The 26,498-nt window shown below is 38.2% G+C and overlaps 1 protein-coding gene and 1 long non-coding RNA gene across 4 annotated transcripts in view; both read left to right on the forward strand.

The window, feature by feature from the left end:
* The window catches only part of LOC308176696, a 36,235-nt gene extending 26,301 nt beyond the window's left edge, over positions 1–9,934 (forward strand). The window contains exon 3 of the long non-coding RNA XR_013938505.1: positions 2,977–9,934. This is a non-coding gene — a long non-coding RNA (uncharacterized lncRNA). The remainder of the gene's footprint in view (positions 1–2,976) is intronic.
* The window catches only part of PEPD (peptidase D), a 134,791-nt gene that overhangs the window by 64,891 nt on the left and 43,402 nt on the right, over positions 1–26,498 (forward strand). For all 3 annotated transcript variants that reach the window (XR_013938464.1, XM_080552747.1, XM_080552746.1), the window contains 2 exons: positions 9,941–10,009; positions 16,607–16,684. Coding sequence is in view for 2 of the 3 variants with exons in the window: in XM_080552747.1 (XP_080408873.1) it covers positions 9,941–10,009; positions 16,607–16,684 (147 nt within the window). In the remaining variant the exon portion in view is untranslated. The remainder of the gene's footprint in view (positions 1–9,940; positions 10,010–16,606; positions 16,685–26,498) is intronic.

Genomic DNA, 26,498 nt, shown 5'->3' on the forward strand with positions numbered 1-26,498 from the left:
CTATATGTAATAAAATTGAGAGTGTTTTTTCTTCAGGGTATGTCTATTGTAATCTTTTAAAAAGTAAGGAGTGTTTTTGATAAACCTTGGTAGAGCACATTGCCACAACAGCATTTATTCCTCACATCTGTTAAGTATGAATACTTAAATATTCAAAATGACCTTTCCAGGCATGTTCTTTTGAAGAGATAGTTATATATTCTTCACAGTAATCTGTTGTTTCTGTTATTTATTGGGATATAAATGTGCAGTGCATTTTTTAAAGAAGTAAAATGTAGTCCCTGCTGCCAAGAGTTTGATCTATAAACAGGAATAGACAAAAAGGAAATGAGAGGATACATATAAATCAAACTATGCAGCACCTTAAGTCTTGTGCATTTTAATATCCTTACGTTCAATGACCTCATCATAGGTGCCTGTGATGTGAAAACATTGTACTATCAACATTTGTTAATGTAAAAACTTGAAGAAAACCCAACAATTTCATTAATTTACCCAAACAGTAGAAATCAGCTTATGAAAATTAAATTTAATATGTCTGAGCCAGTAAAAATAAACTAATGTGTATTTTTGGATTATTTGTAAAATACAATTTAATGGGTAAATTAACCAGGTTTCTTCTATAAGCTTATTAAGTTTCCTCATGCCAGATTCAGATCACTGAAAGCAGTGAAACCCTAAGGCTGAATTTACTCTGTGAAACTACTACTTGGAACATGCAGAGTTTAGAAACATATTTAATAGCTGTAATTTATTGAATGTTAGGTTGTCTCAGCAAAAAATACCTATTGTAATAACATGCAATTTTGAAGGCTGGATTACTACGGGATATTGATTGTTCCTGACCAACTATCTGTACACTCCATTATTCAGAAGGAAATAATTTGTTCCGTATTTGCATTAAAAACTGAATTAGTCATAGCAAAGAACGGTTTAACTTCCATCATTTTCACATCTCAGCCTCCCATTAATGCAGACAAGAAGGAGCTGGCTGTCATGATCACATTGTGATATTTAGGGCAACGAAGCTGGTGAGGGGTCTGGAGAACAAGTCTTACGAGGAGCGGCTGAGGGAGCTGGGGTTGTTTAGCCTCGAGAAGAGGAGGCTCAGGGGAGACCTCGTCGCTCTCTATAGGTACCTTAAAGGAGGCTGTAGAGAGGTGGGGGTTGGTCTGTTCTCCCACGTGCCTGGTGACAGGACGAGGGGGAATGGGCTAAAGTTGTGCCAGGGGAGGTTTAGGTTGGATGTTAGGAAGAACTTCTTTACTGAAAGGGTTGTTAGGCATTGGAATGGGCTGCCCAGGGAGGTGGTTGAGTCGCCATCCCTGGAGGTCTTTAAAAGACGTTTAGATGTAGCCCTTAGTGATATGGTTTAGTGGAGGACTTGTTAGTGTTAGGGCAGAGGTTGGACTAGGTGATCTTGGAGGTCTCTTCCAACCTAGACGATTCTGTGATACCGCCCTTCCCTCCCAGATGGAGGAAAAGGGATACCCTAAGTAAATGAAGCTGGTGGCACCTGCAGTAATTAGAGCATCTCTTGGCTCATGTTGTTTCCTAAAACCAGAAGAGGAGAGAAGTAGGAAGATCTGTACGGATGTCACCTTATATTTTTTTCCTTATCTAGCAGGTTTTAAGTAGCCTTGTGTTTTGAGTTCACAAATCGTGAAGACATACAAGTTTAATAATAAGGATGAAGTATTTATCTTTATTATGGTCAGTTACGGCTAATCTCCTTTTAGAGTTTTAACAGGGATTTATAGGGATTCATTTGAGTTTTAGGATTGGAGATAATTAAGTAAGTACCTTTCTTCTGCAAAGAAGGAATGGAGAGAATTGGCTCAAAGCTAAAACAAGATTCCTGTACTAGTGCATATATTAAACTTCCCTTTATTTGGTTGTCACCCCAATAGGAATGATTAGTGGGTTGTAAAGAAAGAAAATGTATTGCATTACATCTATTAAAGCATGTTTTATATGTAACAGTAATTAAAATATAATTGAAATCATGAGTTCTTCTAATTATTGGCTTTACATAATGCATAGTTAAAGAGTGAGCATCTATAAATGTGTCCTTTTTACACATCCAGAAATGGTTTGCTGGCAGCATTTTAATTAAAGATGGATTAGTTAAAATGCAGTTTAATCATTCTGTCATCAAAGGATTTAGACCTCATTAATTAGCTGTTGATAAATAGGTTTAAACTACAAAAAATTAATTTGAAATATGCCAGTTGAGATCTAGAATTATTAGAGTTGGAAATGGAGCAATGAGACTAAGAAAATTTCATGCCATCTCTTTCTGTAATATTAGATTAAGTATGAAATTCAGACCACTGCAGAAGTTGGTTTTGCATTGTTACATTGTTATTGTTATAATGTGCATGGCTGCGCACGGACTTCAGAGTTGTTGAAGAAATGAAAAGGAGACCCTTCTTAATGATCATTGCTTTGCAGCATGGTAGTGGGGATCTGTTCTCCATTTATGTTTGGTGAAGGTTCAAAACTCATTTAAAATTCCCTTCTGCTGTACAAAGAGATCACACTGCTGTGTTAGCTACCTAAACACAATGGATGGGGAGTTTCAGACTTGCAGGCAGGAGGGGGAGTCAACGTACAGAAAGTGGTGTTAGCACAGTGTAGAATAACAAGGTTTCCACCTTGTGCTCTACTACTGTGATCTCCCTTGATACCAATATTGAACCACCCAACCAAAGGGCTGTTGAAGACTGTCTGTTACACTTGCTGTCGCAGTGGATTCCAGAATTGTATACGTAGTCTGTTACCTCTATCAGCTGCAGGGACAATTACTTTAATCAATTTAATTTCATTATTTGCAATGGTCTAATCATAGGTGCAGCCTTGGTGATATCACAGTCCTGTACTACTTCTTCTGTGGTTACCTAATGGTAGTTCTTTGACTCACTAGAGCTCTAATGAAATCCTTTGTAATAATAACTTGTATTATCTCTGTAACAGTCCCATTGCAGACTTGCCAACTATGGAAGAGACGTGTGTAGTACAAAGTTGGAGCAGGTTAAGCTGGTACAGGCTTTTTTTTTTTTTTTAAAAAAAAAAAAGAAAGAAAAAAGAAGAAGAAAGAAAAGAAAGGCATGTACACCTTTACTTGCAAGTTTTTCAGAATTAATGTTTAAATTTGTGCAGGTTGGTACTATGAATACCATAATCAGCTTAATTTCTATCAAACAGTAACTGTAAGGATTTCAATAGTTGTCATAATATTTGAATCTATGTCAGCCATTTTTTATGCAGACAAGTCTCTTCTGACAAATGACAGATGCATTTTCCAAGTAGAGTTGAAAGAGTTTTGTGAAAATAATAATTTGACAACCATATTGAAGACTTTCTTAAAATGCTTCTTGAATGTAATTTTCAAGACTGACTTATTGAAAGGTGTGTTTACAGCACACTCCGGCAGCTGTCCTGTCTTTAGGGTACCTGTTCAGTTGTCTTGCCATGCTTCTGGAAAATAAGTAGTTGAGTATGGCGTTAAACATTTACGTAACTAACGTTTTCATGTGAATGTTGGTAATGAAATGGGTTAGCAGAACTTCTGTGATAGTACATAATTTGATGAATTTCTGGAGTGGGGTGGAGAAATGTCGCATCAGTGTGGAATTAGATGAAATACAAAGCAAGTAGAGGTAGGTATATGAACCTCTTAAAAACTACATTTTTAAAATGCTTGCCCTTTCGTCATATTAGAAAAAAAAAGTTGGATTTATACTCAAACAGAGCTGTTAGAAGAAACTCTTATCAATCTCTCTGGGGTGGCAAAAGGGAGATAGTTCACAGACGTTATTAAACTGCTGCTGTATCATAGCATCATGTTGTTTCTTTGCTTCCTGTCCAAAAATCTATTAATAAGTTTTAGGTTTGCAAAGTGATGGGAGAAAGCTTGCTTCATATGGAATAGTTAGCTTTTGTAATAAAAGGATGGCTGTGAAATTTAAAAACAAAGAAAATGTCTGAGAGAGAGAATATAATTCCAGTTTTTCTAAAATCACCAACCTGTGTAGTTTCTTCAAAAAAGCTGAAGTATCAATTAATGTCATATAATTTCCTCAATTATTCTCTAAGTAAGACAGGTAATTTGTAATTCCCAATTATACAATTAAAATGCTAATTACCCCTCACCTAAACTCTCTGTTCTTGAACTGAGATTATCAATTACCTTCAATCATTGCAAATCATATATGACATTTGTGACAGTGCTGGGGTTTGTATTATTTATGGACTTCCTGTTTAATGTGTCTCTGGTTTCCAGGTAGCACTAATGGCTGGTGAAATGCCTCTGCCTTAGTGGGCTTCCTTTCCTGAAGGAATGCCATCCCTTCTGATCTGTGTCATTTTGTATGCCTAAAATATATCTGCATTTGGGGGTAATCTTGCCCTCTGTTCCTACAGAGTTCTGGCTTGTCATCCATTTCAGTAGAAAGAAGTAGCACATTTAGAAATACCAGCAAGAATTTTTGATTACCAAGGTGAGACCATTCACTTCTATGCTGCTTCTACACAGCTTTTCCTTATTTCATAATAGATGTTCTGCACTGTAGTTACATTAATATTCTACCAGTTCCATGTCATACCTGCTTACTAAAGTAACAGTTCTTCTGTCCCCGCTGAACTCATATAACATTTTTCTCTTCTAAGCACCTATTACTATCTCGAGTTTGCTGAAAATAAATAAAAATAACTTAGATGAAGAAAACATACAAAAAATGACAATGGAGTCTAGATGTTGGAATTCGGAACGATCAGCATTTTTCAAAAAAATTCACATTATTTCTACTTGTGCATGGTACAAATGAGGGCAATAGTAAATTGTAATGCTTCAAAGTGTAGCTGATTTCAGTACTTCTGGCTAATAATAAGCTTCAACAGCTCCACTCCATGGCAAAACAGCCCAGCCAACGATTTGAATTTCAAAAAAAAATCATCAGAAGTAGCATAAATAGTTAGGTTTTAGAAGTCAGTGCAGAGAAGTATTTTTTTTTCCTGTTGTTTATGGACAGTAAGTTCAATTCTAAGCAATTTCCAGTCATATAGACCACTTAGATAATAATATTGCCTTTGTAAAATCTTTAATGACGTTGTCTCTGAGATGTAGAAGAAACCTCAGAGTGCTAATTTTGCTTAGTCAGATGAAAGTCTTTAATCCGCCATTTGCTCGCAAATAGTAACCTGTATTTCTTCTTCACGTCCCTTCTTCATTCTCTCACAATGAAGTTCTGACTTTTTTGCGTTGAAACAACCTTGGACACGTTTTGCAATATTGCAGTGTTGTGTTGTGAACTCTATGCAATTAGGATTAGATAAACTAAACCTTAAAGCATCTATTTGCCCATGGAAAATGAGTGACGTTACGAAAGTAGTATAACAAAGGGAAGTGCAATGTGTTTAAGAACCTTAACTGTGTCTAGTGTGGGACTAAACAAAGCATTGCTTACCTTGAGCACATACCCACTGATCAGCTGCTACCCCATATAATGGACACTTCCTCTTTCTGTGTGTGCAGTTAATTCTTCCAGCCTAGTTTGGTGCTAGGTAGAAATACTTCAGGTATCGTGAACAAATTGTTTCAAGTGTGGCTTAGCAATTGCATGTTATTTGGGCTTTACAGCTTCTTTGTATGAAGGTACTTATATGTCTAAATGATCAAAAGAATTGCTGTCAGTCCTGGTGTAATTAGAACAGCTTCAGAAGTTTTGGCCTTTCATGAATTCTTTAAAAAAGCTTTGTTTTTTAGCCTGTCTCATGGCTATTCTTGATATTGACACTGTACAAAAGCATAAGGGCACAATATAGTTGTAATTCAAAAGTAATTCAGTTCACAGATAACTAATAGATATTCACCTGTGTCTTGCAACTGTACTCATATAAAAAAAATACAGAAAATCCTCTGAGTTCTGTACCAAATTCCCTTAAGCTGCTGTGGTTTCAATTCATAGTTCAAAACCACCTGCTTGCATTTCAAGGCAAGTCTCAAGGGCTATGTTGAAAGAATAATATTCTTGAAGTGTGTAAAGGTTTCTTTTTATTAGGAAGCAACTTTCTCAAAGGTTCGCTGAGGAAATTATTGTGGATCTGAAACATTCTCAAACCAGTGAGTGATCACTTGTGGAAAAAAAAAATATAAATAAATGTATTTTCAGTACAAACATCTTAATGAGGTACTGACCCAAGAGCGTCCTTGACTCTTCTGTGTATTGTATGCTTCACAAGGAAAGTTATGACAGCCGATCTCTCTGATAGTCTAAAAAAAAAAAAACAACTAGTTTCTGAGCTACCAGTATCCAGCAGGTGTTCTTGAAGTGGCTCCAGTGTCTGGAAATAATGAGCAGGGTTATTTAGAGGTTTTGGTCATCTGTCATAGGAAATGTTTGAATGAAGAACTGTTCCTCTACTCCAAAGAGCTCACCTTGTTCTGCAGCACCTCTCTGTAGTTACCAGGGATGCATAGCTTGGGAAGCAGGAGCATCATGACATGCCACTGAGGCATGCATTGGGCAATTTGGGTGTTTTGTTGGATATTCTCACCACTTTCTGTTCCTTCTCTTTCTTTTTCTTCATACTTAATGCATTCCCTGCAATTACAGTTTTTACCTCTTTTGCAGCACACAGACCACATTACTTAATTGGATTTTTATTTAGAAGTTGAAGCTTCCTGATCTAGAATTATCTTGGTTTTGGAAGTGAATAGTTGAGAAGTATAAAACGTGGTGGTCTGAATATTTGTTGTGACTGAGAAGAGCCAACAACAGGAATGCAGATTAGACATTACTTATTTACTTCTTTGGGGAAATAAAAATCACACTTGGCGGAGTATATGTGAATATGTTTTATTTTAGTGATGAGGAATATCTGGAAATAAGAAGTGTGAGGGAAGTCGTTATAGATTGTTACTGTCCCTCCTGCCTTAAATGCCTTTGTTCCATGAATCTATTCAAGTTAGGAAAACTGTTAACATTAAACTTCTTTATTGGATTCAGTTTGCATTCCTGGCACAGGTCTGGTTGGAGCTGTCAGAACGCATTAGACAGCAGCAGAAACTGGACTGTAGATGATCTTACGACACAAGCATCATTGGTCAGAGTGGTTCGTGTAATTTGTCAGAAAGATTGTAGCAGATTTTACTTCAATGGCTTTTTAGGAGGATCGGTGAAAGTGATTTTTCAAGCATTTTGGAGGTTTGTTTGGATGTATGCAATATTCCTTAACATCTCAAAAATGCTTTTCTCTTACTTCTAATGATGATGAACCCATGTTGTCAAGACTTGGCAGAGCAGTGGGGATAAAATGAAAATGTACCTCAGCAAATTTGCAAGTGTTGGGGGGCAAGAGTGCTCATGTGAGATACACTTGAGTAAATGAGGGGTGGTTCGCTCTTCTTTAAATTAATGGGGAAAAAAAACCACAGACACACAGTTTTTTTGAAACTTTAAACTCCATTAAAAATACTGTCAATCAGTTAAAGATTATGGTATTTTTTTGTATCAAAACTGGGATGTACTCCTACATTTAAAAAGAAAAAGGGAAAAAATATTGTTTCAAAGCAATGAAAAGAACATGCCATGTCAAACAAATCGATGTGCGTTCAAAAGGTAACATCTGACATGCAAGTACACCAATGGCTGATCTGTATACATGAGTGAGATAGTATGTGTATGATAAGTAATATGTACAGCCTCCGGGGAAATACTGCATAAAACATGACAGAAAAGCTTTGAAACACATGAAAGAAGGAGAAAAGAAAGAGGTCCTTAACTCTTGTATCTGTGTTGGCTGCTTTAAAAACTCATGGCAAAGCATCCAGCACCAACATAAAACTGCCTAAACATACATGTATCCTCCAATCAGATAGACCAAGCAAAGTTCAAGGTGCAGTATTTGCAATATATGTGGAGCACCAGCTGAAAAGATATGCTATCCAACTGTTTCAGACTTTCACTTTTGTATTGGATTCTTTGATAAAGATTCTCATAGCATGTAGACAGTGAAATCCTGGTGTAATGAAGTTTAGCGGCAGGATCTGCACTGACTTCAGTGGAATGAGGATTTTAACTACAAAGTACTGGCAGCTTCTATAATTCTGCATCTGTGCTTCTTTTAGCTTTGAAAAGCCAACATTTACCATCAAAGGGATATGCGATCCTTCACTTATCTTGGACATGTTATACAAGGATGTTAGCTGTCTCTGATAGCACTGATGAATTTCTTGCCAGCTGCTTGAACATGTGTCTGATGAGTCATAGCCTGAAAAAGTAAATTCATGGCAGTGTGAGTAGTTTTACTACATGTAGCAGAAGACTCGTTACCTGGCAAAGTTACACTGTCTTCAGCTCAATCACATAAACAACTACAACTACTCACTCTTAAAAGAAAGTCCATAATGTTTGATGAAACCGGCAGGTTTACTTTTTTTAGAAATCGGAAATAAAGTTCAGGCAACAGCTGGATTATATGAAGCCTGTCTTAATTTATTTACTACTTTTTACTGCTAATTGGGAGTACTGCAAAAGGTGACTACTGTTACTCTACTGCACAGCTTCATATAAATTCCAGCCATGAATATGTGATCAGTTGTCATATGGAAAAATAAACACTCCTATCCCTGCATCAGAGATGATGGAAGGATGTTTACAACCTTCATTATTTCATTTTTAAAGCTCTTTAGAATGTTACTGAAAGTTGCTGTCTAGAGGAGATAGTTTATCCAATCATTTAGTGTGAAAGGTCTATAAATACGCTAGAAGTTACTTCCTAGAACATAACTATACATATATAACAGTATAATATGTTATTTTGCAAAATGTTTGTGCATAGTATCATGTTGTGTAGAATAAACCTTGTCTGCAAGTGTGCTAGGAAGGAGCAGACCTGTAACTTCACCTCCATATGACATGTCTGTTTGGTGAAGAACTGTCTGCACCACAGCAAATGATGATTTAGATGATACATTTCATTAGCCAAATTTATTTCTCTCTCTGCTATGCTCTCACTGTGTCAGAGTTTATTCTTAGGTCCTCTGTCATTTGACCTACTCTTTGCAGTTACTGGCTTCTGGGGCAATGAAAAATCAGTATTTCTGACTTGTAAAACCAAAACATTTTGAGCAGAAAAGAAGTCTTGTAAAATGCGTCTGCCTATACATATGCCCTTAAATGTAGACTTCTATTTTTCCATGTGTGATATATTTCTATGTTTTGTTTAGTTTCTCTTTAAATACTGTCATTTTATGTAATTCTAAAATCTGGTTTGGACTTACAAGCGTATAATGTCTTTAATATCCTTCAAAGAACTTGAATTGTGTTCTGTGGATTGCTTCTGCAGAAGGACAAAATCACAACATCTCTATTCTTTGAAAAGCACCATTATCACTCTGTGTTAATGAAATGATTTCAGTATTACAACAAATGAGTTTTTGAAATCCATTCAGTATTAAAGGGAATTGGATTGTAATTAGAGCATATTTCAAAAAGAATAAAAGGATCCATGATATGCTCTTAGCTCTTAAAGCGCCTAATCCTATATTAATTGTGCTCTGGGCACATCTGCCCTTATGTGAAGGGGACTTTGACAGTAAGGATGAAAATATTTCGGTGCTTTTGAGGCCAAACAGCTCCTCCAACAGGATGTCATTGCAACAGGAGTAATGTTCAAGAGCACGCGGCTGCTCTGCTTCCCTTCTCCATCCCTTGTGTATTGCAGTGTTCTTTGTAGGTTGTCAGGGACTTCGGCTAATGTTATCTTGTGGAGTGGGATCTGTGTTGAATTTTTTTTTTTTTCCCCTTGTTTGGTCAGGGGAAGATCACAGATTTGCACAACACAGCTGTACTGAAGCAAGACTTGTCCTCCCTGTTTTGTGGTAGTTTTGAACATATTGAATATATTATTAATTACTATCTTTCTTTCTTTGCAGCCTTTTCCAGCACTATTGCTATACTCGAGGTGGCATGCGCCATACTTCCTACACTTGCATCTGTGGCAGGTAAGTCGATGGTTTATACCAAGCTATTGCAGTGTTTATTGTCTGTTTCCCACTGGATATTTGTAAAATTGTTCCTTTTTGGCATCTGATGTGTTTGTGAGTGCCAACAGAGTGAGTCTTGAACTGTTTCCTCTGGAAAAGCAAAGGGAAGGTGGCAAGTGTTGTGTCTTAAAGAAATAACTCAGTTACAGATTCTGCTAGACTCAAGAGATTCCACAATGAGTGCTGTTGCTGCCAAGATTGCATTTATGCTCACATCTGTGCTGCAATTGGCTTTTTTATTAAACAGTGTTATGAAGAAGGGCTTTAGAGCTATTCTCTGTTCACAAATACTTTCTTTGAAAAGTATTAGACCTTAAGTATTTCATACCGCTTTCGAACTTCTTTGAGAATGTTAGGGTGCACTAAAACTAAATTTCAGGGGTGAATTTTTGAAGTTTTTTATGCTCGCTCTCTCTTCTTGCTGAACAGCTGGTGTTGAAGCTGTTATATTTGAGAAAATAATATAAAAATTCTCCCTGCAATTGTAGAAATACACACTTTTAAGAATTTAAAAACATTTCAAAGAATTTCAAGAGATCAGTGTAGGGTATGTGTGAAGGACAGCTATTTACTGTATGCGGAGATTAATCTTATTTACTCACTGGAATAAATCTAGTCATACATAGGTATGCCTCATCTGTCATATATGTTGGTATATATGCTCCACTTGTGGATCTACTGCTATGCACAAGCATTTGCCTGAATTCACATGGGTTTATTGTAAAACATAATTTTTAAGATAACGACTATAATATTATATTGATTTGGGGGTAATGAGGACAATTAGCATCTCTGCTTCTTTCTGCTGTTTACTCAACTGGTTATTTGTAAATGCAATTTTTCCAATTTATATGCAAAATTGCAGTATGAGCAGTTTTATGGCAAATTGTGCATCTAAATCGTTGGAAAAAGTTTCCTGTTTTAAGTACCATCATGTAACTTGAGAATTAACGTGACACTGCAGTGAGACTTCACCTCTATGGTATTGTTACAGGCTGAGATGGTAAAGCTAAGTTGTCTCTGTGTACGGTTTTCCACAGCCATAGGGGTTTCCCATTTACTTACAGCAAACCAGAACCTGGGCTGCAGGATCTGATCTGGGTGCAGAAGCTAGAAACAGGGATAATATAGCTAAACCTGTAGAAACCCTTTGCGACCTTGAAATGCCTTGAAATCCAAACAGTATCCTGATTTGCTGGGATATGGCGGGTTATTGTTATTTAGCTGGGAGATGGTGTTGTATCCTACCACTACTGTCAACAGTGGAGATAGACTGGATTTAAAAACAAACAAACAAAACAAAACAAACAAACAAAAAACAGTAAAAAGGCCTTTGTCAATAAATTGCTATATTCTGAATGATGCAGTAAGAATGAATAAAATTAACCATTTTAGGCTAGGACTTAATGAAATGAAAGTAGATCTATTTGATTAATTCAATTAGCATAATAATGGCAAAAGTAATAGGCATGTTTAATTACTATGAAAATGTCATTGTAAATACTACACTTAACTACATTTGAGATTAAAAATAGCTTTTGCAATTAGGGTTTTTGAATAGTTGTGTATTATTCTATTCATGCTGAGTTCTGTTGTTTTCCCAGCACTTAAAAGTGTGATATTTTGACAGGATCTTTCTTTTTAGGTACAGGCCTGATAATAATTTCCATAGAAGAGAATCATGTTTTTAATTAAAATATGTTTGCTATTCAGGTTTTAAGAAAGATGCTCACTAAACCAGAAAACAAGAGTAATCAATACTGTATTTCAGGCAGAAATCACTTGGTACGCTTTGAGTGCATGCATTTATTGCTGTCTTGGTCCAGTGTTTGCACTCTTCAGGAGACAGTTACTGAATAGTTGGTGTGACCAAGTACGCTTTATGTATTCACTTCTATATATTCACTCTCCAATCAGTTAAGAATAATAACACACGTGTTAGTGTTACTATTGGTCATCACCTAGCTAGGTTAGTCCTGCAGTTAGCAATGCTTTCTAACATTGTCAACTTGTAAGTGGTTTGAAGTGCAAACAGATGTCGTATAAGTGCAATTAAATAAGAATAGTAGTACTGGTAAATGTAATCGGATATATTTAATACTAATTTCCAAAGTGTTGACTTCATAGTAGTGTTTAAATGCTAATGAACTTTTCATTGCAGTGCCTTAGTGTACCAAATAGCCATTTTTAGAGAGGAAAAGAAAGGTTAAGTTACACGCATGGTGCATCCTGTGACCCTACAATGGATGGCACCCACTGGTGACAAGGCACCAACATCTGTGCAACCACCACTGAGGCTGTGATCAGCTGCTACCTGATGTTGTGCCATCTTAGGTGTAGGTTCAGATCTTCTAGATAGATGTCTCTAGGCAGATTACAGCTCTCACCAGGTGATACCAGTGATTACAAATAATGCAGTCCAATAAAACATGTTTCGCTGTCTGAGGATCATCATAATTAAAGCTTTTTGGATAAGGTTAGGGTACTTACTGAATATGTTTTTCCTTTTTCAATCCAACTTTAAAAAATTTAATCTCTTAAATGAAAAAGTGGAGAGAAGGCTGTTAATGCTTCCCACTAGATTGGCTCTATTATTTAAAACCTGATGGAAATAGTTTGCTTGTTTAGTTCATGGTCTATTGGTTTTTCTTTAGATCTTAATGTAGAGCTAATAGCTGCACTTTTTCTTATGTTTGATACTCAATTTAATTCTGTTCTTAAAATATTGCTGACATTTTTCTTCTTTCTTTCTTCTGCTCCTTCGTTTTCAGAGCTTTCTGATTTAAAATGTATTTTGAGGCCTGTTTTTTCCTTCCCTAGCAATCTGAATCTCTTCCTCCCGTTTGCATTCTCAGTGGTGTTAATTTGCAGCTTTGCTGCTGCTTCACGTAATTCTTTCTGCAACAAACATGTCTGGCACCAGTTAGATGCAAATTATTAAAGGAATAAAAATAGATATGTAGAAAACTCTTGTAGTATTTTTCAGTTGGGCTGCCTGAAGGCAGGCACTGACATCCCCACGTGTGGTGGTTTTCAAAGGTGTGCTGGCCTCCAGGAAGGCAGCGGAGCTCCCCGTGGTCAGCACCTCCCCACAGCACCTCATTTGAAACCCCAGCTTTGGCACTCTGACACGAGGCCTTTCAACTGTTACTCCTTGGAAAGAAAAGAAATAGCTTTTACAGGAAGGCTTGTTGGCTTTGCCAGTGCTTGGGGGGGGGGGGGGGGGAAGGAGGGAGGTTGTTTTAATTGTTCTGAAGCCCCCTTGAAAGTCAGACAATCGTTACAAGCAATTCCTGGTTAGCTGCAACGTTTACCTTGTGGGTACACATCACTGCAGTGAAGTTTCTGTGGCCCTGCTCCTAAAGTGTCTTCCCTGCCTCCATCTTGAGGCGGAGGTAAAGGTGCTTCCCGTGAGGGAGGTCTGACGTGCACCTCCCGGCAGCAGCAGGCCGGAGGTGGCCACACGGGTGCAGTAACCCAGGCCAACCCTGCCTTTCTGAGGTGAGAGCTCCCGCCTGCCCTCCTATGGGGCTTCAGTTTGAGCCGGGGACCAGTCATGGAGTGCAGGCTGTGGGTTTCTTTTGGGTGACAAACAACTGGGGGAGCTTTCGGGAGCAGCTCTCTTGTGCCCCAGTTGCTAACGGGCGTTCAGTCCGTGGGGCCTGCCTAGAGCCAGCCTGAAGTAAACAGATCTCTCACCCCGATTGCCTCAGACAAAAAGAGTGAAATGCATATGGTGTGGGTATCTGGTCTTCCACACCAGCTGCTTCTCTCTGTGGTACAATCCCATTTATGCTACAGAGCCAAGATTTGCATGAAAGATAGGGAGTTTCCAATGCCAAGAAAGATTGTGCTGCTTAATGCTTAAGTAACGGCAGAGAAAAACAGATTTTCATGCATCTTCTGTAACAGTTGGTGCCGAACCTTACAGAAATATTTTGTAAACTAAAACCTTTACGTTAAACTGTGTAAAGGAAATCCCTCATCTTTGTATTTGGAATGCCAATTGTTGAAAACATTCGTGCAGTGCTCATATTTGAATATATGACTTGTTTATGCAGCTGGTATGATATATAACACTGAGAGTGCCAGCATATGATGATAAGTAAACAAGTTATCTGCAAATATGTTAGCATGAAGTCATGCCCTTAAGCCTCATGATAATTTTTTTTTTAAGTTGATCGTAAATGCATGCATATGCTATCTGCTTCTATTCCTTTATCCCTATTTTTAGAAAGAGATAAAGAATAGTATATCTAGCTAAAATCCTGACAAGCTGCTGTGGAGCATGTGTGTGGATGCCACGTAGGGGAATGTTTTATTTTTGTGTTTTTCCTTTAAAACCAAGCATGTGGATTCACAAACAGTGGCACACATAGCATCAAGGTCATTCCAGTTGCTTCCAAGTGCTCCCTCCCTGCCTCCCCTGAATCATAGCTCTCCACCTGGGAAGCAGTTCCTCAGGCAGCACGTGATGCTGCATCCTCTTGTCAGTGCTGATGGACTACAGCAGAGGCAGGAGCTGTCTGTGCTGCTGTCAGCTGCCTGTGGAAGCAGAAGGCTATGGCTGGAAACCCGGTTCTTGCCATACATGTAGCCTGACACAGAAGGCCTTTCCGTGGATTACACTCTATTGTCCAGTTATAATTTTTTTTCGTGCAGAGCAAACTAAGTTTGAACGTGTCCTGGCATGGAAAGCTGCAATTGTGGCCAAAAGGAACTATTCCACAAATGCCCAGGAGACAGGAAATCTCAGAAGGAGGCTCACTTGTGTCTTCATCTTGTATGCAGGTTTTACGGGGCTGTTTTTAGTTATCTGCATGACAGAGTAGGTTCTCAGCTCAGGCAGCCAGGAAGCAAAAAGCAGCCAGCTACTAGCCAGTTGTAAAAATGTGCTTACGCCATTGGACTAACATTACAAAGCAAATCTGTCACAGCTTTAATTGTGTGGTTTTTTTTTAACTCTTGATTTAGCAACTTTAATTTTTCCCTTCAATGTTGTATAAGAAATACACTTCCTATCAGAAAATCATTCCTACGATTCTGAAATGTTGTCCCTCACTGCCTTAGTATGTACTGATTTCCTACTTGCTAAAAAATAGAGATAAAATGTTACTACTTTGAAATTATTGACATGATCCAGCCCTTTGGATTGAGAGCCTTTGGAAATTTAAGAAGGCATCTGCTTTCTCCTCCGTAATCCCAGCTTATGGAATTGTTATATTTGAATGAATTAATGGTCAGTTATATATCTAAATGATCACAAGTACTGTGAATGTATCTTGAAGGTAAGCTCTTTCTGGATACAGTGCATATTTACTGGGTTCGTAATTGCACGTACTGGAAGTCTAATATGAGATGTATGTCAGATGGCACATTGACGTCAGGTACAACAAGATTCACTGAAATTGAGCCTCTGATTCCTTCCACCTAAAATAGGAAGCTATTCTGCCATCATAACTGAAAGAATTAAATTTGAGCAGGATGACCAATACGACTTTGATAAAGAGTGAGATAGACTGGCAAGTAATCTTGAGGGGTCAGAGTGGTGCCACAGCAACCCTGTTCCAACACATGTATTTTTGGATATGATATAATTTTTCTAGCTTTTTGAAGAGAGAGAACATCTGTCTGAGGAGAATAGTAAAAGGAAAATAGGTAGAGCTTGAGATCTTTACCTGTCTTTTAACTGACGTTTGCTAGACCTGGAGGAATAACAGTAGACAAGAGAGGGATGCCAAGACCAAATACAGGTCACTGAATGGATCACGGAGCTTTAGAAGTGCAGAACAAAGTCCATCTTTCTCTGGAGATGTTTTATTCCTGTGAATCAGCAGTTTAGTCTAAAGGGTTTTCAGGAATAAAAATCTTTTCTTTATAAGGTGATTTTAATAAGAGATGAAAATAGTGATGGGTTTTGTGCCAGATATTACTGCTGACATTACACATCACAAATGTTCCCCTAGCAGTGTGCAGTGAATTCATTCCAGCAGAGATCACGCATAGCCATGCCAGAGGTGAACTGGAACTGTTTACTTGGACAGCTGATTTTTTCCAGCCCCAATAACTCGTAAAGCATTTCAAACACTTCATATTTTTCTCCAGAGGAAACTTGTCTTTTATGCTTCAGAATATTTAACCTTAAGTAGGGAAATGTATCAATAATTAAAAAAAAAATCCAGAATGAAATAAATGGGTACAGGTTGAAAAATTACACTTACATAATTGCTTCCTTGACACTTTCATGGATGTGGGAAGTATTTATATGAACTGTGCCGAGTTCCTTCTGTGGAAAGGTCACATCTTGCAGCCAGAATAGCAAAACGCCTATTCTGTACCTATTTCAGCTGAGTGAGATGCAGAATATGTTATCTTAGCCAATGACTTGGCAGATTCTATGGCAGTATTCACAGACTGCAAAATTTCATGCTTAATATATCAAGTCACTGATGTTTACATGTTTACAATGCCACATTTACAATGTTCCTTCTCATGTTGTGTGTTTTAATGTTTCTTCTTGCATTAATTATGCTGAATTTTCTTTTTACCTATCAGTGGTGAGAACTCTTCTGTTCTACACTATGGGCACGCTGGAGCCCCAAATGATAAGACTATTGAAGATGGAGACTTGTGGTAAGTAAAGGATTAGAGCTTGTCTGATGTTTTTGTTACACTGCTGGCTTCGTTTCAATATATGTACTCTTGGACTTAATTAGTAAAATGATGGCTGCATAAGGAGAAAAGATCTAATCTTTAAAACAGCATGTAACTTTGCATGCCAGGCTATTCTGGTTTCTTCCAAAGGTCCTGTATATCTTTATCTCCAGTTTAAGGGGAATGGGATATTGTTTTCAAACTGCTCTGTTCCAAAGGCACTTTAGATTTTAGTTTAAGAATGGCTGTATTTTAAATAAGGGCACTTGCAAAAACTGAAATCTAATTTTGCTTTTGAAATTCAGATCCAAACCTCAGCTCTGATGGTTGGGGGTTGAGAGGGTGTTCACTACTTTTAAGAAAAATGGCATAAAATTGTAATATAGATTATATATTCCAAGTGCCTTCATGCACCCAGACACCCTAGCCTGAAAGTGGACTTTTTGAACATGAGAGGTGATCAAACTCAGCTCAGTTCAGGTTAGGTCAGGGTGCTTCTAGTCCTGTATTGTGCCAAAAAATTAAAAAAAAATAATCTGTAGAATTTAGCATTGCAAGAATATGATTGCAAATACCACACATTTCTCTCCACTTGTATTACATTCCACATGCTTTGTAGTATCGCTGCAGATAAAAGCAGTGTGAATAAAATCACCAAAGACGTTACTATAAATTTCAAGACAAACCTAATTGTGTGGTGTGTAGCATAGCAGAATATAGCTTTTGTACTTCACCTCCAAGGACTTTGATCAAAAAGCCTGCATTTGTAAAAGGACAAAACTAGTTCTGGAGGAGTTAATCACAGATATTTAGTGGAGGATATGTATTAGATTACTTTTGTAGCATGTGCAAAGAGACTGCAGGTATGTATTTTCACAGTTGGATGTAAAGATGTGGAGGAAAGCAAATGAGTATTATCATAGGCTCAGAAGCTGTTGTGGGAAACAAATTGGTTCTCAAGGTTCTCAAAAGTTTTTTTAAAAAAGCTGGTACATCTACAGAGACTGCAGAGTGCATTTAATTACAGATATGTAATTTCTTTTTAATACTGTAAAAAATCTTTAAAAGCTTCTTGTACAATAGTTTATGTATTATATTCATCTGTGGTGAATAGTTTACTAAACCAATCAAATACTAATGTTAATTTATTGCTGTATAATAGCTTTGACTTATTGATCACATTGTCTTTGGATAGGTAATATCCTATGAGGTTTCTTTTGAACAGGTAGGGCACACCAACATGGTTCTGTATTGACTGTGACATTTGATTACATTTGCAAAAAAAGACAGTGTGTAGCCTACAGGAAATCACAGTTTATGTTACTGAGAGAAGATACACCACAATGTATTAAGATGTCCTGTACATAAAATCAAGGCATTTAAACAGTGAGGGGGATAATATTGCTGGGAGAACTCACGGCTGACGTATATAAATAGAAGCTCTTGCAGGCAGCAGCTCCACATCGTAGCCATCTCAACAAGGAAAGCAAGGATTAACCCAGTTTGAAATACCTTCTTCCTGAAATGGTCCAGCCTCACGTCTTGATTAGATCAAGTTTGTCAGGTGTAGATTGGCTCTTAGCAAATAGGTGCTCAGATCAGCTTGACCTAACCCTTTCTTTCCTAGTGGAAGAACAGGATGACAAGGTTAGCCTGGTTGTGCTCACTGGGGTGCAAGATAAGCCTCCTGTTCACTGGCCAGTCTCCATCACTGTGTTGTGTTAACCATGCCTTGGTCTGGCTCTGTCTGAGCAGCTGCTGATGTCCCAAGTAGTTCGGGACCGAGCTCTTAGCAAGTGTATTGAGTAAGTTTTGTTCCTTTCCCACCAGCCCCTTGCAGGAGCCCTTTCTCTGAGTGCACAAGTGCCTGCTGGGGCTGCAGTCTCTGCCCCTGCCTCTTGCCCTGTCTGATAGGCAGGTGGCAGCCAAACTGTGCTCCACGCACAATTTTATTAGCATTTTTCTCAAGTGCATGTAAAGAAGTAATAAAAAAAAAATGTAATTGCATTTGTATGAAGACTATTTAAAAATATACTCATTTTCCGCAGTTTAAAGAAGCTGTGCTAACTTACTTCAGTAGAATACAAATTAACACAAGGAACTTCCTGGGTGATTTTACTGTGTGCTTTTACAAATTTATAATTTGGGTGTAGGCGTGCCTATAGTGCATACAGAATAGGTTGTTAAAATGACAGCATGCTGATTTGCATGTATATGTTAAGAGTTCATGTGTTTGACTCTCAATTAAGCTTTTGAATAGCTACTGGGAGCCCTCTGTTGGATAGTTTTAGTCTCTTCCCTGAACATAAGGAAAAGCAACTTCACTTTTGGTGAAAAAGAAGTGTTTAAAGGGTTATTTCTGCTTCTGCCAGTAATTTGGGTATAAATCTAATGTAACAACTCCATAGAATAATGGAATAATAGAATCAGAAGATTGGGTACTCGGTGTGATTTTTATTAAATTATTCAGTAGAATTTCAAGTCTTTTTCTTGAAATGATTTACTTGATATGAAAAACATTCAAGAATTTTGCAGAAATGTGCAGCTTGGGTGTTTTATGTGCTAAGTAGTACAATGCAGTAGCTGTCAGTAAATACATCAACAGCACCTGAATATTAGAAAAAAATAGATTTGTAAGACTAGTGTTTTGCTTGTTTCAAACACTCGATTACATGCTTTGTTTGCTCTTCGAAGAATATTAGTTACAAGGATTTGCTGGTATCAACAAGAGATCATAGGCAAAAATACTTGGGGTATTGCAATTTTTTAAAAATTATTTTTAGACTGTTACTCAGACCTCTCATTAAAAAGTCACATCTAGAACACTGATTTTATGACTTTCATTTTTGATAATTAATCTACATGAAGTGGGTTTATTTCTGTAAGAAACTGGTATAGGATTAAATTGCCAATATTGCATAATAATCCACATTTTTATAGGTACAGCTTCTGTTCTAGATGACCTCAGTACAAGACGGGCTGTAAAGAGAACTTCTGGCACTTCTTTTCAATACGGACTGTTTTCCTAAGCAGGGCTGTCATTTTCAGTCTATTAAATACTAAAAATGAAATAGCTAACACGAAGAATTACCATTGACATAGAAATCAGTATTTTAGGGTTTCAATATTCAATAGGCATGTGCAAAGCACTGAACTGATATTAAATGTAAATATTGCAATTATGGCAAGTCAGTGTTTTACATAAATAATTCATGTCGTATAACATCTATGTAGTGGGCATGTAAATGAGTATGGTCAACATGATCTAAAACAAACACTTTTCCTAAGCAAGTGTCTATTATCTCCGTGGTCAGAGAGGTCCTGCAGATAAATTGCTAGGCTGAGCACCCTTGTGAATCACAGCACTGTGCACTCTGCCCGTTCACTTGATATTACATTTAAATAAACTCTTCTGCTCAAAATGTTAAAAATCACTATTACAGATGTATACAGTGCTGTCATATGGCCAGGCTAAAATACAAATACTGATTTTCTTATGTCATCTTAAACCTGTGACAGCTCAGATAGAAACCGAGCCTAAGATTGAGGTTTACTGCATTATCTCAAGGTATTGCATTATGCATTGCGTGCTAAGACGCCTGCTGTTTCTGTGGTGAGGCTGTGGCTATGTTTTGTAATTTGGAAAGTGGAGCCATAAGCAGTTCTAGCTTACAATCTCCTGTCCTGTTCACGAGAGGCCTCCATCGGGGTCCGAGTCGGGAAGTAACCACAACCTATTTTCCAGTGATTTTTGGAGCCCCACCACCTCTACCAACCCAGTTTAGATAACAAAAGGTCTTTTAAAGTTTAGCGGGAAGATCTGACACCCTGCTATGCACAAATCAGGCGCAAATAAGCACCTAGGGTCCTGTCTGTCAAGTGGTGTACCTGGCGTTACTCCTGCTTCCTGGGCCAGTTTCTCACAAGCTCTCCTTTTGCAGCTATTCTGTGTTTGTTCAGTCTAGGGGAAGAGATTGGTTCAGTAGCTGGAGAGCCCTCACGGGACACGGAAGTCTCTGGTCTCAGCTCTCCTCAGATCAATCTCAGAGATCAGCTGGAAGTTAGGACTTGACCTGGGAAGTATCTTTCATGAAAAATTCAGTTGAAGCCACAGTGTTTCTGTGAAAAGCTTTGGTCTCAACAAATCAGCATCTTCTGAAAATCTACTTCCTTAAAAAAGAAGGAAACAAAGCCCATTGGGTCCTTCCTTCTGCCCTACCAGTGCTGCCGCATGGAGCCACATCATAGCTGTGGGGAAAGGAGAAAACCAGACGTCGGCACAGGTGGGGTGCAGCTTGGGGAGTGTGGGGCCAGACAAACGTCTGTCCTCACCTTTGTGGTTCGGTGCTTCGTTGTAGGAACCCTCAGAGGTGCCAAACCTGAAATGTGTACGTTACCTTTTGATTTTGAGAAGGCATTTGGGAAAATGATAGTTTATTGCATTTACTTCGCTGCCTCGCGGTTCGTGCCACCTGCCTTTGTTGATTCCTGCCATTGCTGCAGTGCTGAAGGCACGTCAGGAGTTGATTGTTTTATTGCGATTGATCAGCAGGGCTCCTGCAACGTTTGACAAATACAAAATGCTTCTATGATCTTAAAATAAAGATTGATCCTTCATGATGAGGCTCTCGCATAAATATCAGAAATGTGAGAAAATAAGCCTGACCCCAGATGTCACTGAAATAGATACGGCTATTACCTGAGATGGTTTTCTGCACGTGTCCTGAGTTGCAGGTCTTTGTCTTTCATGGCTTCTGACCAATTTCTCAGGGAAAATTCAGCACTTATTAAACCAACTTTTGTTGGCAAGTTTACTGACCTTTTAGCACTCGATGACCTTTTTTGGTGGTTAGTTGGTCCATTCTTCGAAAAATGCTGAATATAATTGTATATTCTGAAGCAATTGGCATGTTTAACACTTTGAAATACCCTCCTAAGTCAGGATCTTAAGGAAGATCTCCCTGCTGCCTGGCACAGTCCTGTCTGCGCAGGCCCTGGGCTGCGTCAGCTCCATGCACCTTGTGGACGGGCGCCGTGGCTGCGGGTCCCCAGTGGGCCCAGGGCCCAACGGGGATTGCCCAGAGGGTACTCCCCTACAGGGAGTCCCACTGTGTAATGTATTAAGAGGGCTTGGGTGAAATCATAAATAATGGGAGGACAGCATCTACTGCCCGTGAAGTGCAGCAGACCTGAGAGAGAGATACCATTAACCTTGTATTCACAGTGGGCCTATCTGTTTATAAACTAAACCTAACTTGAAAAGCTTTGGCAGAAACAGGTTCGATCATCAGATGATGTCATTCAATTTATTTGACTGTTTCTTTGAACACTCTCAGATTTAAGCTCACTGTAATGAAAGCATTGGAAAGAATAGGGTATCTTTGGTGGAGCAGGATATTTCCTGCTGCAAAGGTTCACGGCTATTTTGGCGACCCACCAGTGATGTCAGGAAAACAAATTTTACTTGCAAATAGTTTTATTGCATTTGGGTACCAGAATTTAAACACTAGAAAAGTTTTATTAGTGCCACAAAATCTGTTTTACATTCTGATACAGAAGTGCAATCGTAGCCTAATGCATCTACGTGAGATGTTCCAAATGTGTCTTGGCTGTATTGGCAGGTATTGTTATTTGCTTAGTCAAATAGTGGAGCTGGGCACATGGAAGGCAATCTAGCATTGCAAAAAGATTTTACCGGAATAATTTAACTCTGAGGAATACTTCTTTCCTTAGTATTCTAATGCCAGTTAAATAATAAAAGGGATAATATTGACACCAGGGGGCACTAAAATAAATGCTCTCTGGAAGGAATTAAGTATTGACCCATGGTTTGATGCTGGCAATGTCTTGATATTAGATACTTACCAGAGCAAAGGCTCGGCACCATCCAGGAGCATTGTCTCTGCATGTAATGTGTATTCCACTTACGTTGTGCTAAATTTGCGCTTGCTTCCTTCTGTTTGACACTTCTATGTGCCTTTTTATAAATATGTTAATATTTTCTGGTGCTCTCAGAAGATCCTGTTTTAACTTCTAGTGCTCCTTTTCTTGTCATTTCAGAAGCTTTGTTATAGGGAGCTTGACTGCATATATAAGTAGTTAAGACAGATTTTTCTGGGTGAAACAGGGAAGATACTAAGTTTTCAGGGGTCTTTATCATTTAATTACTCTAAAGATACGAAGGACCATTTTTAGATCTTCTGGAGTTGTCGATCACTCTGAGGTGTACAAAGAACATTGTGAAAGAAAGTTGCTTGTTACAAGAGCTGGTCAAATCCAGTTGTCCATGTTTATTCATAAAGACAAGGTCCTCTATTCACTAAAATATGTTACTTTTCTAATTTTACCTATTTTTGATCTGAAAGCATAGTATAGAGGTTTCTAGAATCAAAAGAGCTGTCATTTTCTATATAAGCTGTGTGCATACATCTTTTACATATGCACACAATATGCATACGCAGTATACATATTTCCTTGAAACTAGCAGTATATTTCCCTTAGTATTATCCAGTTTTGTTTGTAGAAAAATGCATTGTTCATTTTTCTGCAGGAATGAGTAAGCGTATAACATGAAAGAACTTTTTGTGAGTACTGGAGCTATCATATGTTTCAGGAAAACATCAAGAAGACTTTCAACTACTCAATTAAAAGACAGGTTAGCTTAAAGAAAAAGTATACTGCACACAGAGAAGTTTGTTGTGACTCTTTTCCAAGTGGAATTTACACTGTTTTACAAAGTTTTACGGTATTAATGCCAGCCTATAAACCAAACTGCATTTGTCCAGGTGGGGGCAATGTTGCATTAAAAAGCAGGAACTGACCAATATTTTTGCATCAGATAATAGAAGTCCTCCCTTTTCCACCCCCAAGTACTTCATTGTCTGCTATTAAAACAATTTATCCTACGGAACAAAATACTGTATTTATTACTTCTTGAAAGCACTGCTTTTAAGATCCCAGGATATTAATGTGTCAGATGTAAATGCTCATCTATTTTATGTAGGTGAGGCTAGTATTTTCATTTGCCCATGTACATTTTTTATGCATTTTGAAGTTTGGTACTATAATAATATGCAAAAATTATGGTTAGCTTTAACCTTTCAGTCTGCAGTTTTGAAACAACTTGTTGTTAGTTATGGTTTTGTTTCTAATAATAATACAAAGTACATTGCTACTACTTACTGGTTGATTGCAAAATCAACTGGCTATCCATTTCTGAAATAATTCCTTTGGCTTGATTCCTCTGGTTTGAGTAGCATTTACTATTTTCATCAAGTGTAGGTATTTTTCTTCCTGTTGTGCCTATAGACTATATTAATTTTATGCTAATCTACAAAAATTGATTAGATTAAATATAGAGAAGTATATTTGCTAGAATTGGCAATAGTACTCCTCTAATTGATTGTGTGATCTGGATAATTCAGGGCTTTGGGGTTGCCTGCTGTTAGAGATGTATAAGCGTTTTAGCCAAAGCAGAGATCACTAAGTAATAATATGTTTGCTGTAACAAATTTTAGCTTTCCTTTAAATACCGTGTTATGGCCTGCTTCTTAATTTGATGGTCTTCATATGTTGTAGTGCATATGATATTTTTTAAATTATCACCTGCAAATGAGATTCATCTTTCATATTTTTAGATTAACATTCTCAACAGAGTCTCAAGAAACCTGAGGGCATGAAGTTGCTTTGGCTGCTGCTGGACTGATTTGGCTAGGGTTGCTTAAATAAAACAAGTGGGGTACAGTTCAGTATTTTTTTAATAGCTGTTGATTTAATATTGATCATTCACAAATGCCGTTTAGTTTAATCCATCTTTTGTGGTGGTCTTTGTTAACACAGATGCATGTAAAGTATTTAAAAAATACTCCGACAGATATTGCTTATCTTGGATACATTTCAGTAGCAAAGTCTTTCTTACTGTTCTTGGTGTGGGGAACTCAATCATATAGGTCAAAATGCAATTGTAGAGGGAGTCTTAAACTACTATATGGCTCCAAGTGAAGGTGCTGTTAATCTCTAGCACACCCTTGGTGTATCCCCCACAAACCAGGTGTAATTCTCAGGCCCTGCGTTCTGGGCAGTTTTGGGTCTCTTCCCTTGTGTCTGGTCAGGGAGCCCTTTGTTATTGCTGTGGTGGAGGCATGACTCTGAGCCAGGGCCTCACAAGGAGTCTTTCTGGTATAATACTGCTCCACTTTTAGGCTGAGCCAATTTAGGTCTTTAAAGAAAGAATATTTCTAATTTCAATTGTACATTGCCATATACTGTACTTTCAGCTTGAGGTGCTGCTAGGAAGAGTAGTGTTTTTGTTTTGTTGTTGTTTTTCTGAATAGAGAAAAAATGTTCTTACTGGCAAAACAGCAGACTCATCTAGGGATGGGCAGCATCAGCTTCCTTTTCTGAAGAACTAGTTGCTGCTTTCGTTACTGCACGCTTGGCTTGAACATTTGGACCTTCTCTCCATGAAAGGACTAGGAACTCTTTTTTTGCCTTTGGCTGGCATCTTCTGTACAGCATTCTGAACCCCCTGTCTGATGGATTCCTTTTGAAAACTGATAATTTAGAGGTTCCTTGAGCAATCCCAAGAACAACTACAGGAAGTCAAAAAACAAACAAACAACAACAAAACACCACCTCCCCCCCCCCCCCCCCCCCCCCAAAAAAAAAAACAACTTACATGAACCTGTGCCATTGGTCACTGTCTCAGTTTTCACTGTGGAAAAAATTGGAAGCTTTAACCTTTTGCTTGCAGGACCATGTGTGTGTAAGCATGCACACATAAGAGAACTTGATAGTATTTACAGTGAAGATCAATGAGTAGAGGTCTGACACTTCACCTACTCCTGTAATCTCCAGTGGTTGTTTGCCCAGGTCAGAGTGTCCAAAAACGGCAGCTGAAAGCTAAGGCTCTTAAGTCCAAATGTAGCAGAAACATCAAACTTCTGCTGTTCAGCTTTACTAGGTATCTTCCACCCCTAGACATCTAGAGATTGACTGTATGAGTTAATTGCAAAATTTTGGTAACTTGAAAAAGTAGCTGCCTTGTTCCTATCCTATGCTGGTATCTCATACTCTGGTGAGGAGCTTATGAGGTTTGTTCTCTTCAGTGTGACTGGGAAGTGTGCAGCTGCCAGTACAGGTTTTTCCTTGCACGTTTCCTTCTCTTCCCTGCAGCCCTGACATCCTTTCTCCTTGTTTGAGCAAGTCAGCCAGATACTGCGCTCCCAGTATGGAGGCTCGTGGCAGCTGGCCAGTGTCACGTTTGCAGTCATCTCTGTTTCAGGTTGACTTTTCAGCAAAGAATTCTCTGCTAATGAGAGTACTGTCACTTACTAAATATGCCAATTAAAAATGGATAATAGTTACAATAATGAAACCAGGAAAAACCATCCATTCAGCAAAAAGGCGATCCAGTTGTCAGAACTTTACCTGACAGTTTGCCTGATCTTTGGCATATTGCCTGCATGGGTCTAGCAGAGGTGTGAAGCGGGCAGTAGAGACACTGCACCTTCTGTGCCTTATAAAGCCTGGAGTGCTGCCTCACCCTTCTCCTAACCTGGCAATACTAGCTTTGGGTTCCCAATCCCTTTTTTGTATCTAATGCTTCTTTCTATATTGGGGACATCCAGCTGCTTACCAGAAACACTGGGAGATGGCTCTCAGGGGTGAATTTAGCCATGAAAAAGGTAATCAAAAGGGGTTTTTTTTTGGCTCTTTGCTCTGGCAAACATTTTTAAGGCGACATTGATGCAAATTGCATGGGGGTGAAAGAGGGACGATCCTTGATCATGGA

The sequence above is a fragment of the Anser brachyrhynchus genome, assembly GCF_964034855.1.
Source record: "Anser brachyrhynchus genome assembly, chromosome: 12".
NCBI classification, from domain to species: Eukaryota; Metazoa; Chordata; class Aves; order Anseriformes; family Anatidae; genus Anser; species Anser brachyrhynchus.